Below are 14,352 nucleotides of genomic sequence, written 5' to 3' on the forward strand. Positions count from 1 at the left end.
AGATTATGCTAACACACTAACAATTCTGTTTTCAATACTGAGTAACATGTTGAACTATTGAATCCTATGACCTTTAAAAAATCCTTCATTTTCCTACATAATTATAATGCTTTCTTTTTCATACACTATATTTTCTATTATGTATCTATTCTTGACTGTGCTTTTTGCTCCATTTTCTGTCAACTTAGTCAAATTATTCATTGTTTAATTATCCATAAGTTTATGATGTGTTCCAATTTCTTTTCTAGAAAGCACTGACTTCCCTTCCACAGTTCTGTTTTCTTTTTAAAATTCAAAAATGGACTTTTGAGACACTTTGTATTGTTCCAACAGATTTTCACCAGGCTTTTAATAAGTACTGCACTTATTAGGTCAGTGAGACTTGATATTTTTATAAATTGTAGCCTTTTGTTCTGTTAGCATGGTTGGAGCTCTCATTTTATTCAGGGTTTCAAATATGTTCATAAAATTCATATTTTAATAGAATGCATACATACCATATTTGTTTCCTTTGCAAATGGCATCTCTTTTATCACATTTTAATAGCTAGTTGACTATATTAAATCTTTTTTTTTTTTAATTATACTTTAAGTTCTAGGGTACATGTGCATGACGTTTATATCATGTATAACTCCCCAAAGCAATCCCTCCCTCCTCCCCCCTCCCCATGATAGGCCCCAGTGTGTGATGTTCCCCTTCCCGAGTCCAAGTGATCTCATTGTTCAGTTCCCACCTATGAGTGAGAACATGCGATGTTTGGTTTTCTCTTCTTGTGATAGTTTGCTAAGAATGATGGTTTCCAGCTGCATGTGTCTTTGTAGTAGAGTAATTTATAATCCTTTGGGTATATACCCAGTAGTGGGATGGCTGGGTCGTATGGTACATCTAGTTCTAGATCCTTGAGGAATCGCCATACTGTTTTCCATAATGGTTCAACTAGTTTACAATCCCACCAACAGTGTAAAAGTGTTCCTATTTCTCCACATCCTCTCCAACACCTGTTGTTTCCTGACTTCTTAATGATTGCCATTCTAACTGGTGTGAGATGGTATCTCATTGTGGTTTTGATTTGCATTTCTCTGATGGCGAGTGATGATGAGCATTTTTTCATGTGTCTGTTGGCTGTATGGATGTCTTCTTTTGAGAAATGTCTGTTCATATCCTTTCCCCACTTTTTGATGGGGTTGTTTGTTTTTTTCTTGTATATTTGTTTGAGTTCTTTGTAGATTCTGGATATTAGCCCTTTGTCAGATGAGTAGGTTGCAAAAATTTTCTCCCATTCTGTAGGTTGTCTGTTCACTCTGATGGTAGTTTCTTTAGCTGTGCAAAAGCTCTTTAGTTTAATTAGATCCCATTTGTCAATTTTGGCTTTTGCTGCCGTTGCTTTTGGTGTTTTAGACATGAAGTCCTTGCCCATGCCTATGTCCTGAATGGTACTACCTAGATTTTCTTCTAGGGTTTTTATGGTATTAGGTCTAATATTTAAGTCTCTAATCCATCTTGAATTAATTTTCGTATAAGGGGTAAGGAAAGGATCCAGTTTCAGCTTTCTACTTATGGCTAGCCAATTTTCCCAGCACCATTTATTAAATAGGGAGTCCTTTCCCCATTTCTTGTTTTTGTCAGGTTTGTCAAAGATCAGATGGCTGTAGATGTGTGGCATTCTTTCTGAGGACTCTGTTCTGTTCCATTGGTCTATATCTCTGTTATGGTACCAGTACCATGCTGTTTTGGTTACTGTAGCCTTGTAGTATAGTTTGAAGTCAGGTAGCGTGACGCCTCCAGCTTTGTCCTTTTGACTTAGGATTGTCTTGGCAATGCAGGCTCTTTTTTGGTTCCATATGAACTTTAAAGCCGTTTTTTCCAATTCTGTGAAGAAAGTCATTGGTAGCTTGATGGGGATGGCATTGAATCTATAAATACCTTGGGCAGTATGGCCATTTTCACGATATTGATTCTTCCTATCCATGAGCATGGTATGTTCTTCCATTTGTTTGTGTCCTCTTTGATTTCACTGAGCAGTGGTTTGTAGTTCTCCTTGAAGAGGTCCTTTACATCCCTTGTAAGCTGGATTCCTAGGTATTTTATTCTCTTTGAAGCAATTGTGAATGGAAGTTCATTCCTGATTTGGTTCTCTGTTTGTCTGTTACTGGTGTATAAGAATGCTTGTGATTTTTGCACATTAATTTTGTATCCTGAGACTTTGCTGAAGTTGCTTATCAGCTTAAGGAGATTTTGGGCTGAGACGATGGGGTTTTCTAAATATACAATCATGTCATCTGTAAACAGGGACAATTTGACTTCTTCTTTTCCTAACTGGATACCCTTGATTTCTTTCTCTTGCCTGATTGCCCTAGCCAGAACTTCCAACACTATGTTGAATAGGAGTGGTGAGAGAGGGCATCCCTGTCTTGTGCCAGTTTTCAAAGGGAATTTTTCCAGTTTTTGCCCATTCAGTATGATATTAGCTGTGGGTTTGTCATAAATAGCTCTTATTATTTTGAGGTACGTTCCATCAATACCGAATTTATTGAGCGTTTTTAGCATAAAGGGCTGTTGAATTTTGTCAAAAGCCTTTTCTGCATCTATTGAGATAATCATGTGGTTCTTGTCTTTGGTTCTGTTTATATGCTGGATTACGTTTATTGATTTGCGAATGTTGAACCAGCCTTGCATCCCAGGGATGAAGCCCACTTGATCATGGTGGATAAGCTTTTTGATGTGCTGCTGAATCCGGTTTGCCAGTATTTTATTGAGGATTTTTGCATCGATGTTCATCAGGGATATTGGTCTAAAATTCTCTTTTTTTGTTGTGTCTCTGCCAGGCTTTGGTATCAGGATGATGTTGGCCTCATAAAATGAGTTAGGGAGGATTCCCTCTTTTTCTATTGATTGGAATAGTTTCAGAAGGAATGGTACCAGCTCCTCCTTGTACCTCTGGTAGAATTCAGCTGTGAATCCATCTGGTCCTGGACTTTTTTTCGTGGGTAGGCTATTAATTATTGCCTCAATTTCAGAGCCTGCTATTGGTCTATTCAGGGATTCAACTTCTTCCTGGTTTAGTCTTGGGAGAGTGTAAGTGTCCAGGAAATTATCCATTTCTTCTAGATTTTCTAGTTGATTTGCGTAGAGGCATTTATAGTATTCTCTGATGGTTGTTTGTATTTCTGTGGGGTCAGTGGTGATATCCCCTTTATCATTTTTTATTGCATCTATTTGATTCCTCTCTCTTTTCTTCTTTATTAGTCTAGCTAGCGGTCTGTCAATTTTGTTGATCTTTTCAAAAAACCAACTCCTGGATTCATTGATTTTTTGGAGGGTTTTTTGTGTCTCTATCTCCTTCAGTTCTGCTCTGATCTATTTCTTGCCTTCTGCTAGCTTTTGAATGTGTTTGCTCTTGCCTCTCTAGTTCTTTTAATTGTGATGTTAGAGTGTCAATTTTAGATCTTTCCTGCTTTCTCTTGTGGGCATTTAGTGCTAGAAATTTCCCTCTACACACTGCTTTAAATGTGTCCCAGAGATTCTGGTATGTTGTATCTTTGTTCTCATTGGTTTCAAAGAACATCTTTATTTCTGCTTTCATTTCGTTATGTACCCAGTAGTCATTCAGGAGCAGGTTGTTCAGTTTCCATGTAGTTGAGCGGTTTTGATTGAGTTTCTTAGTCCTGAGTTCTAGTTGATTGCACTGTGGTCTGAGAGACAGTTTGTTATAATTTCTGTTCTTTTACATTTGCTGAGGAGTGCTTTACTTCCAATTATGTGGTCAATTTTGGAATAAGTGCGATGTGGTGCTGAGAAGAATGTATATTCTGTTGATTTGGGGTGGAGAGTTCTATAGATGTCTATTAGGTCCGCTTGGTGCAGAGATGAGTTCAATTCCTGGATATCCTTGTTAACTTTCTGTCTCGTTGATCTGTCTAATGTTGACAGTGGAGTGTTGAAGTCTCCCATGATTATTGTATGGGAGTCTAAGTCTCTTTGTAGGTCTCTAAGGACTTGCTTTATGAATCTGGGTGCTCCTGTATTGGGTGCATAGATATTTAGGAGAGTTAGCTCTTCCTGTTGAATTGATCCCTTTACCATTATGTAATGGCCTTCTTTGTCTCTTTTGATCTTTGATGGTTTAAAGTCTGTTTTATCAGAGACTAGGATTGCAACCCCTGCTTTTTTTGTTCTCCATTTGCTTGGTAGATCTTCCTCCATCCCTTTATTTTGAGCCTATGTATGTCTCTGCATGTGAGATGGGTCTCCTGAATACAGCAGACTGATGGGTCTTGACTCTTTATCCAGTTTGCCAGTCTGTGTCTTTTAATTGGAGCATTTAGTCCATTGACATTTAAGGTTAATATTGTTATGTGTGAACTTGATCCTGTCATTATGATATTAACTGGTTATTTTGCTCCTTAGTTGATGCAGTTTCTTCCTAGCCTCGATGGTCTTTACATTTTGGCATGTTTTCGCAATGGCTGGTACCGGTTGTTCCTTTCCATGTTTAGTGCTTCCTTCAGGGTCTCTTGTAAGGCAGGCCTGGTGGTGACAAAATCTCTAAGCATTTGCTTATCTGTAAAGGATTTTATTTCTCCTTCACTGATGAAGCTTAGTTTGGCTGGATATGAAATTCTGGGTTGAAAATTCCTTTCTTTAAGAACGTTGAATATTGGCCCCCACTCTCTTCTGGCTTGTAGAGTTTCTGCCGAGAGGTCTGCTGTTATTCTGATGGGCTTCCCTTTGTGGGTAACCTGACCTTTCTCTCTGGCTGCCCTTAAGATTTTTTCCTTCATTTCAACTGTGGTGAATCTGGCAATTATGTGTCTTGGAGTTGCTCTTCTGGAGGAGTATCTTTGTGGCGTTCTCTGTATTTCCTGAATTTGAATGTTGGCCTGCCCTACTAGGTTGGGGAAGTTCTCCTGGATGATATCCTGAAGAGTGTTTTCCAACTTGGTTCCATTTTCCCCCTCACTTTCAGGCACCCCAATCAGACGTAGATTTGGTCTTTTTACATAATCCCATACTTCTTGCAGGCTTTGTTCATTTCTTTTTCTTCTTTTTTCTTTTGGTTTCTCTTCTCGCTTCATTTCATTCATTTGATCCTCAATCGCTGATACTCTTTCTTCCAGTTGATCGAGTCGGTTACTGAAGCTTGTGCATTTGTCACGTATTTCTCGTGTCATGGTTTTCATCTCTGTCATTTCGTTTATGATCTTCTCTGCATTAATTAGTCTAGCTGTCAATTCTTCCACTTTTTTTTCAAGATTTTTAGTTTCTTTGCGCTGGGTACGTAATTCCTCCTTTAGCTCTGAGAGGTTTGATGGACTGAAGCCTTCTTCTCTCATCTCGTCAAAGTCATTCTCTGACCAGCTTTGATCCGTTGCTGGCGATGGGCTGCGCTCCTTTGCAGGGGGAGATGCGCTCTTATTTTTTGAATTTCCAGCTTTTCTGCCCTGCTTCTTCCCCATCTTTGTGGTTTTATCTGTCTCTGGTCTTTGATGATGGTGACGTACTGATGGGGTTTTGGTATAGGTGTCCTTCCTGTTTGATAGTTTTCCATCTGACAGTCAGAAGGACTGTCTGTTGGTCTGTTGGAGATTGCTTGAGGTCCACTCCAGACCCTGTTTGCCTGGGTATCAGCAGCAGAGGTTGCCGAAGATAGAATATTGCTGAACAGCGAGTGTACCTGTCTGATTCTTTCTTTGGAAGTTTCCTCTCAGGGGTGACGCCACCCTGTGAGGTGTGGGGTGTCAGACTGCCCCTAGTGGGGGATGTCTCCCAGCTAGGCTACTCAGGGGTCAGGGACCCACCTGAGCAGGCAGTCTGTCCGTTCTCAGATCTCAACCTCCGCGTTAGGAGATCCACGGCTCTCCCCAAAGCTGTCAGACAGAGTCGTTCGCGTCTGCACCGGCCCCCGCTCTTTCCCTGTTGGACTGCAGCTGTGCGCTGTCCGCAGAGGTAGAGTCTACAGAGACAGGCAGGCTTCCTTGAGCTGCTGTGAGCTCCACCCAGTTCGAGCTTCCCAGCGGCTTTGTTTACCTACTTAAGCCTCAGCAATGGCGGGCGCCCCTCCCCCAGCCTCGCTGCTGCCTTGCGGATCGATCGCCGCAGACTGCTGTGTTAGCAGTGAGGGAGGCTCCGTGGGCATGGGACCCTCCCGGCCAGGTGTGGGATATATTCTCCTGGTGTGCCTGTTTCCTTAAAGCGCAGTATTGGGGTGGGAGTTACCCGATTTTCCAGGTGTTGTGTGTCTCAGTTCCCCTGGCTAGGAAAAGGATTTCCTTCCCCCTTGCGCTTCCAGGTGAGGCGATGCCTCGCCCTGCTTCAGCTCTCGCTGGTCAGGCTGCAGCAGCTGACCAGCACCGATTGTCCGGCACTCCCCAGAGAGATGACCCCAGTACCTCAGTTGAAAATGCAGAAATCACCGGTCTTCTGTGTCGCTCGCGCTGGGAGTTGGAGACTGGAGCTGTTCCTATTCGGCCATCTTGCTCTGACCCCTATATTTAATCTTAATAGATTCAATATTTTCTATTTATCTTAAGTCTTTCAGTCAGACAATTGTTTTATTTACCAATGATTGCAGTTTTGCTACTTCTTTTTCAATAGTATTATTTGATTTAATCTTCTTGTCTACTTTATAGTACATTGTTGAACCATAGTCCTAGCAAGCTTCCTCATGTTCTCAATTTTAATAATTCATTTATAATCAGAAGCTTATAGTTAGCTTTAAAATTCTATTAAAAGTATCATGAATAAAATATTTCTTTTTTTTGAGATTTGTCTTCCATTTTTTTAATATGCATGGATAAAAAAAGCTTCTTTTCCATTATCTCATCTTCAGTAATTTTTTTCTTTTCTTTTTTATACTTTAAGTTCTAGGGTACATGTGCACAACGTGCAGGTTTTTTACATATGTATACTTGTGCCATGTTGGTGTGCTGCACCCATTAACTCATCATTTACATTAGGGATATCTCCTAATGCTATCCCTCCCTGCTCCCACCTCCCCACAATAGGATCTGGTGTGTGATATTCCCCTTCCTGTGTCCAAGTGATCTCATTGTTCAATTCCCACCTATGAGGGAGAACATGCGGTATTTGGTTTTCTGTTCTTGTGATAGTTTTCTGAGAATGATGGTTTCCAGTTGCGTACATGTCCCTACAAAGGACACGAACTCATCATTTTTTATGGCTGCATAGTATTCCATGGTGTCTATGTGCCACATTTTCTTAACCCAGTCTGTCACTGATGGACATTTGGGTTGATTCCAAGTCTTTGCTATTGTGAATACTGCTGCAATAAACATACATGTGCATGTGTCTTTATAGCAGCATGACTTATAATCCTTTGGGTATATCCCCAGTAATGGGATGGCTGGGTCAAATGGTATTTCTAGTTCTAGATCCTTGAGGAACTGCCACATGGTTTTCCACAATGGTTGAACTAGTTTACAGTCCCACAAACAGTGTAAAAGTGTTCCTGTTTCTCCACATCCTCTCCAACACCTGTTGTTTCCTGATTTTTTAATGATTGCCATTCTAACTGGTGTGAGATGGTATCTCATTGTGGTTTTGATTTGCATTTCTCTGATGGCAAGTTATGATGAGCATTTTTTCATGTGTCTATTGGTTGCATGAATGTCTTCTTTGGAGACGTGTCTGTTCATATCCTTTGCCCACTTTTTGATGGGGTTGTTTTTTTCTCGTAAATTTGATTGAGTTCTTTATAGCTTCTGGATATTAGCCCTTTGTCAGATGAGTAGATTGCCAAAATTTTCTCCCATTCTGTAGGTTGCCTGTTCACTCTGATGGTAGTTTCTTTTGCTGTGCAGAAGCTCTTTAGTTTAATTAGATCCCATTTGTCAATTTTGGCTTTTGCTGCCGTTGCTTCTGGTGTTTTAGACATGAAGTCCTTGCCCATGCCTATGTCCTGAATGGTACTACCTAGGTTTTCTTCTAGGGTTTTTATGGTATTAGGTCTAACATTTAAGTCTCTAATCCATCTTGAATAAATTTTCGTATAAGGAGTAAGGAAAGGATCCAGTTTCAGCTTTCTACTTATGGCTAGCCAATTTTCCCAGCACCATTTATTAAATAGGGAATCCTTTCCCCATTTCTTGTTTTTGTCAGGTTTGTCAAAGAGCAGATGGCTGTAGATGTGTGGCATTCTTTCTGAGGGGTCTGTTCTGTTCCATTGGTCTATAGCTCTGTTTTCGTACCAGTACCATGCTGTTTTGGTTACTGTAGCCTTGTAGTATAGTTTGAAGTCAGGTAGCGTGATGCCTCCAGCTTTGTTCTTTTGGCTTAGGATTGTCTTGGCAATGCGGGCTCTTTTTTGGTTCCATATGAACTTTAAAGCCGTTTTTTCCAATTCTGTGAAGAAAGTCATTGGTAGCTTGATGGGGATGGCATTGAATCTATAAATAACCTTGGGCAGTATGGCCATTTTCACGATATTGATTCTTCCTATCCATGAGCATGGTATGTTCTTCCATTTGTTTGTGTCCTCTTTGATTTCACTGAGCAGTGGTTTGTAGTTCTCCTTGAAGAGGTCCTTGACATCCCTTGTAAGTTGGATTCCTAGGTATTTTATTCTCTTTGAAGCAATTGTGAATGTGACTTCATTCATGATTTGGCTCTCTGTTTGTCTGTTACTGGTGTATAAGAATGCTTGTGATTTTTGCACATTGATTTTGTATCCTGAGACTTTGCTGAAGTTTCTTATCAGCTTAAGGAGATTTTGGGCTGAGACGATGGGGTTTTCTAAATATACAATCATGTCATTTGCAAACAGGGACAGTTTGACTTCTTCTTTTCCTAACTGAATATCCTATATTTTTTTCTCTTGCCTGATTGCCCTAGCCAGAACTTTCAACAGTATGTTGAATAGGAATGGGGAGAAAGGGCATCCCTGTCTTGTGGCAGTTTTCAAAGGAAATGCTTCCAGTTTTTGCCCATTCAATATGATATTGGCTGTGGGTTTGTCGTAAATGGCTCTTATGGTTTTGTGATATGTTCCATCAATACCTTGTTTATTGAGAGTTTTTAGCATGAAGGGCTGTTGAATTTTGTCAAAGGCCTTTTCTGTATCTATTGAGATAATCATGTGGTTTTTGTCTTTGGTTCTGTTTATATGCTGGATTACATTTATTGATTTGTGTATGTTGAAGCAGCCTTGCATCCCAGGGATGAAGCCCACTTGATCATGGTGGATATGCTTTTTGATGTGCTGCTGGATCCGGTTTGCCAGTATTTTATTGAGGATTTTTGCATCGATGTTCATCAAGGATATTGGTCTAAAATTCTCCTTTTTGTTGTGTCTCTGCCAGGCTTTGGTATCAGCATGATGTTGGCCTCGTAAAATGAGTTAGGGAGGATTCCCTCTTTTCCTATTGATTGGAATAGTTTCAGAAGGAATGGTACCAGCTCCTCCTTGTACCTCTGGTAGAATTCAGCTGTGAATCTGTCTGGTCCTGGACTTTTTTTGGTTGGTAGGCTATTAATTATTGCCTCAATTTCAGAGCCTGCTATTGGTCTATTCAGGGATTCAACTACTTCCTGGTTTAGTCTTGGGAGAGTGTAAGTGTCCAGGAAATTATCCATTTCTTCTAGGTTTTCTAGTTTATTTGTGTAGAGGTGTTCATAGCATTCTCCGATGGTAGTTTGTATTTCTGTGGGTTCGGTGGTGATATCCCCTTTATCATTTTTTATTGCGTCTATTTTATTCTTCTCTCTTTATTAGTCTTGCTAGCAGTCTATCAATTTTATTGATCTTTTCAAAAAGCCAGCTCCTGGATTCATTGATTTTTTGGAGGGTGTTTTATGTCTCTATCTCCTTCAGTTCTGCTCTGATCTTAGTTATTTCTTGCCTTCTGCTAGCTTGTGAATGTGTTTGCTCCTGCTTCTCTAGTTCTTTTAATTGTGGTGTTAGGGTGTCAATTTTAGATCTTTCCTGCTTTCTCTTGTGGGCATTTAGTGCTATAAATTTCCCTCTACACACTACTTTAAATGTGTCCCAGAGATTCTTATAGTTCCTCTTTTGCTATGATTTTTATCAGGACTCCATTTAGAAATATATCCAGTACCTATACAACACATTCATTTTCTAAATTTTTATGAATGTGCTGTCTGAAATCAAATGATGTTGTTTTCACTCAGAGTCTTATGTGATATATGATGAATTTTCTCTGGAAGACCCTCCTAAGGATTTTAGTAAGAACGTCACATGATTGTATCTGATCTCTAGACAGCTCTGGAAGCAGAGTATAGAATTGTCTTGACTCAGGGAAGAATGGAGGCAGAGATATCATTCCGTAGCATTTTTAACCATCAAGATGAGAAAATATGGAAAATGGAAGGCAAAAAATATGACAATGGAAATGTAGAGGAAGGAACTGAATTAGGAAATGTTTAAGAGTAAAAATTGTGCAAATAGAGATGGAAAGTGAAAGCCAGAAGTTCCACACAGGTGTCTACACTGGGCATCTGGGAGAACGGTAATTATATTTTTTAAGGCATTGGAATAGATTGAAGTAAAGTACGTAGTAGATAAGATCATCAGTTCAGTTTTGACCAGTTAACTTGAAGGTGGAAGCATAACCCTCATTTGAATATACCAGTTATAGTATTGGATACTCTGGGGTTCTTGGATATATAACTTTAGGGATAAAATTACAGACTTGGAAGTTCATATGTAGATACTGACTTGGATGAGTAAACTCCCATTGAATTAAAAACATACTTAGGTGAGAACTCTGTTGAACTAAAAACATTCTTAGGTGAGAACCCTGAGTTACACCAAATATTAAAGGTGAATAGAGAAGAAACAATCATTGTGTCAGTGAAAGACACAGAAAATAAATCAGGAATATAGAACAATTAGGGGAGTGCTATCATAGAAATATTCAGATTGTCGTCATCTGCAGTTAAGAGAAAACCTCATTTGTAGTGGATCAAACAAGCTAGAGGCTATTTTTCTCAAATTACAAGAAATCTGAAGGGAGACAATTGCTGGCTTTGATTAAGTGGCCAGTATGTCTGTTGGGTCCTAGTTCCTTCCTGTGATGGTTAATATTGAGTGTCAACTTGAATGGATGGAGGGAGGCAAAGTATTCTTTCTGGGTGTGCCTGTGAGGTGTTGCCAAAGGAGATTAACATTTGAGTAAGTGGGCTGCTAAGGGAAGACACACCCTTAATCTGGGTGGACACAATCTAATCAGCTGCCAGCATGGCTAGAATATAAAGCAGGCAGAAAAATATGAAAATACCAGACCAGCCTAGCTTCCCAGCCTATATCTTTCTCCCATGCTGGATGCTTCCTGTCCTCAAACATCAGACTCCAAGTTCCTCAGTTTTGGGACACGGACTGGTTCTCCTTCCTCCTCAACTTGCAGACAGCCTATTGTGGGACCTTGTGATTATGTGAGTTAATACTTAATAAACTCCCCTATGTAATGCAAATATGTAATAGGATATATGTATATGTGTGTGTGTATATATATATATATATATATCTTATTAGTTCCGTCCCTCTAGAGAACCCTGACTAATATACTTCCTAACTTTTCACTGACCTTTTTTCTAATTTTACATACGTTAGGGTTTCATAGTTGCTTCACCTAAGGCATAACATTAACATTAAATACAGGAATCATGGAACAGAAACAAAAACAAAAACAACCCTTTCCTGATGAAGGTCTGTCCTTTTACTTGAGAAGAAAATCCCTTCAAAAAAGATACTGGTACAGGTTTATATCTCATTAAACAGTTCTGGGTCACATACTCCACCTTAGACAAATCTATATCCAGGAATAATGGGATTATAGCAACTGGTTTAGAAAAATAATGCATTATGTTCTCTATCTGGAATAGTGCTACTTTCTCTAAAATTGAGAGATTTCAGCTCATTGCCTAAACAAATGGAAGTTCTGATGAAAACAAGTAGGAAGGGGGATGGCATTATAGAAGGCAAGAAGCCAAGGCTAAAGGGAATTGCAGAATCAAGGTCTTGATAAAAAGTATCAAATTCTGCAGAGAGATCAAGCAAAATAAGATTAAAAAGTGATTATCATATGGCATATTGAAAATCAGAATTATTTTCTCTGACAAGGAAACCTGTGAACACCAAATGGTTAGCTTACTGAGTGAAGGAAAAGTGAAGATAATCTTGCCAATGAAAGGTTTGCAAAAGAACAGAGCAATTAGAAGAAAACAGGGGATTCAAGAGTTTGATCTTTAAAAAAAAAAAATAGAAGAAGTCCACTGTCAGGAGTTCAAGGAAATTAAAAGTTGAAGGAAGTGTAACTGATGGATGTTCATGGAAGATATATGGGATATTTGAAGAGGCTGGACTTGAAGAGCAGAGCATCATAGTTAGGAGCATGAATTACTGTGTCCTATAACTCTGGATACAAGTCCCAGCTCTGATACTTGATCTCACCAGACTAAGTTTCTTCATCTTCTTCTATAAAATGGGTCTAGTAAAAACATATAAGAAATTTTGTGAAGTTTAATGCAATGACATACTGAATGCAGTGCCTGGCATGGAAAAAATTACTTAATAAATGTCAACTATTAGTATTATCATTATTCAGTTATACTATTTTACTTCCTAATAAATATTCTTTCTACTAAATGATGAATTGAATATAAATATCCATGTATATTAGGATAATGAATCATGAGTTAAACATTATAATCTCAATATGTATACCTAACCTCCATAGTAAATTCTTCAAATAAAAACAAAATACAAAATGCATTATACAGTTTTGGCCTGAAAATCCTAATTTGAACAGTTTAGTAAGACATAACAACTGAGAAAAATTTCCACATTTAGTGCGGAAGTATTAATGTGTGAAAAATTTTGATCACCTGAGATTATTAGGATGGGACAACATCTAGGTAAGTAGTCAGGGGAAATGTCTAAAAATCCTTGAGAAGAAAAACAAAACAAAAAGTCTGATAATGGAATAAGAAAAACAGTACCCCATTTGATTCCATCAACATATTCATAATTTTCTTTCTCTTTTATGTAATCACTCTGCTGATTACTATAGTTCTATTTTCTTTATGTTTTTGTATAAGATTCAATGATTTTTGACTCTAATATATGTAACCCATAGAAAAAATAGCAGGATAAATAGGCAGTACACTTGAGTACCACTGCCTCTGACTTTTCCTCATTTTCTATCCTCAGGTGGTTTGAAAATCAGCTTTTTTGCCCAAGTCAATGGATGGACAAAATGACTCCTTGGCTTCTGAGTTTGTGCTACTGGGACTCTCCAGTTCGTGGGAAACCAACGTTTTTCTCATATTGATATTCTCCTTGCTCTATTTAGGAATCATCCTGGGAAATCTCTTCATTGTGTTTTTAGTAATCGCCGATTCTCACTTACATTCTCCTATGTACTTTCTGCTTTCCAATCTCTCCCTCATTGACGTGGGCCTTTCCACCACCACAATCCCCAAGATGATCTCAGACCTTTCAAATGAATACAAAGTACTTTCTTTCCAAGGTTGTATGACACAGATATGCTGCATCTATATCATGGTAGGGGCAGAGATGGTGTTACTCACAGCCATGGCATTTGACAGGCACACAGCAATCTGTAAGCCCCTTCATTACTTGAACATCATGAGCCCTAAGAGGTGTATTTTATTTGTAGTCACTGGCTGGGTTACTGGGCTTATCCATGCCATGTCTCAATTTGCTTTTGTTATAAACTTGCCTTTTTGTGGCCCTAATAAAGTAGACAGCTCTTATTGTGACTTTCCCAGGATCATAAAACTCACATGCACAGATGGAGCCATGTTTGAGTTTCTCGTTGCTGCCAGCAGTGGCTTCATGAGTATGGGCACCTTCTTCCTGCTAAGCCTTTCTTATATCTTCATCACTTTCTGGAAGCGTTCTTCCAGAGCGTTCTTATCCAAGGCATTTGTCACGTTGTCAACTCGCATCACCATGGTTGTTCTTTTCTTCATTCCATGCACGTTTCTCTATGTGTGGCCTTTCCTCACATCTTTAATTGACAAATACCTGTTCATTGCTGACTTTGCTATCACCCCTGCCTTGAATTCTGTCATCTATACATTAAGGAACAAAGATGAAGATAGCCATGCAAAGACTGTCCAAATGGAACTATTATGTCAGATTTTGCTGACTAGATCTGTCTTTGGGCTGCTAACACTATACATTCACCTACCTGTTGAACGCATTTGCCATATAACATGATGTCCAGACCAACCTGGAAATGACATCCACCTCACTAAGCAGATTTCTAGTACTTTTGCAGAGTATTTACTTAAGTGCTTTTATTACCATAAAAAAAATGTGAACCTACTGTGATGTGGCATATTTTACTA

At 39.0% G+C, this 14,352-nt stretch overlaps 1 protein-coding gene across 1 annotated transcript; it reads left to right on the top strand.

Annotated features, from left to right (window-relative positions):
- The first annotated feature begins 13,219 nt into the window (after nucleotides 1-13,219).
- LOC117071065 (olfactory receptor 4F15-like) lies at nucleotides 13,220-14,150 on the top strand. Its single transcript, XM_033190852.1, is given in 2 exon segments — nucleotides 13,220-14,094; nucleotides 14,096-14,150. Coding segments are annotated over 2 exon segments (930 nt in total).
- Nucleotides 14,151-14,352: the final 202 nt, after the last annotated feature.

Source organism: Trachypithecus francoisi, unplaced genomic scaffold, assembly GCF_009764315.1.
Source record: "Trachypithecus francoisi isolate TF-2019V2 unplaced genomic scaffold, Tfra_2.0 Lachesis_group3, whole genome shotgun sequence".
Classification (NCBI taxonomy): domain Eukaryota; kingdom Metazoa; phylum Chordata; class Mammalia; order Primates; family Cercopithecidae; genus Trachypithecus; species Trachypithecus francoisi.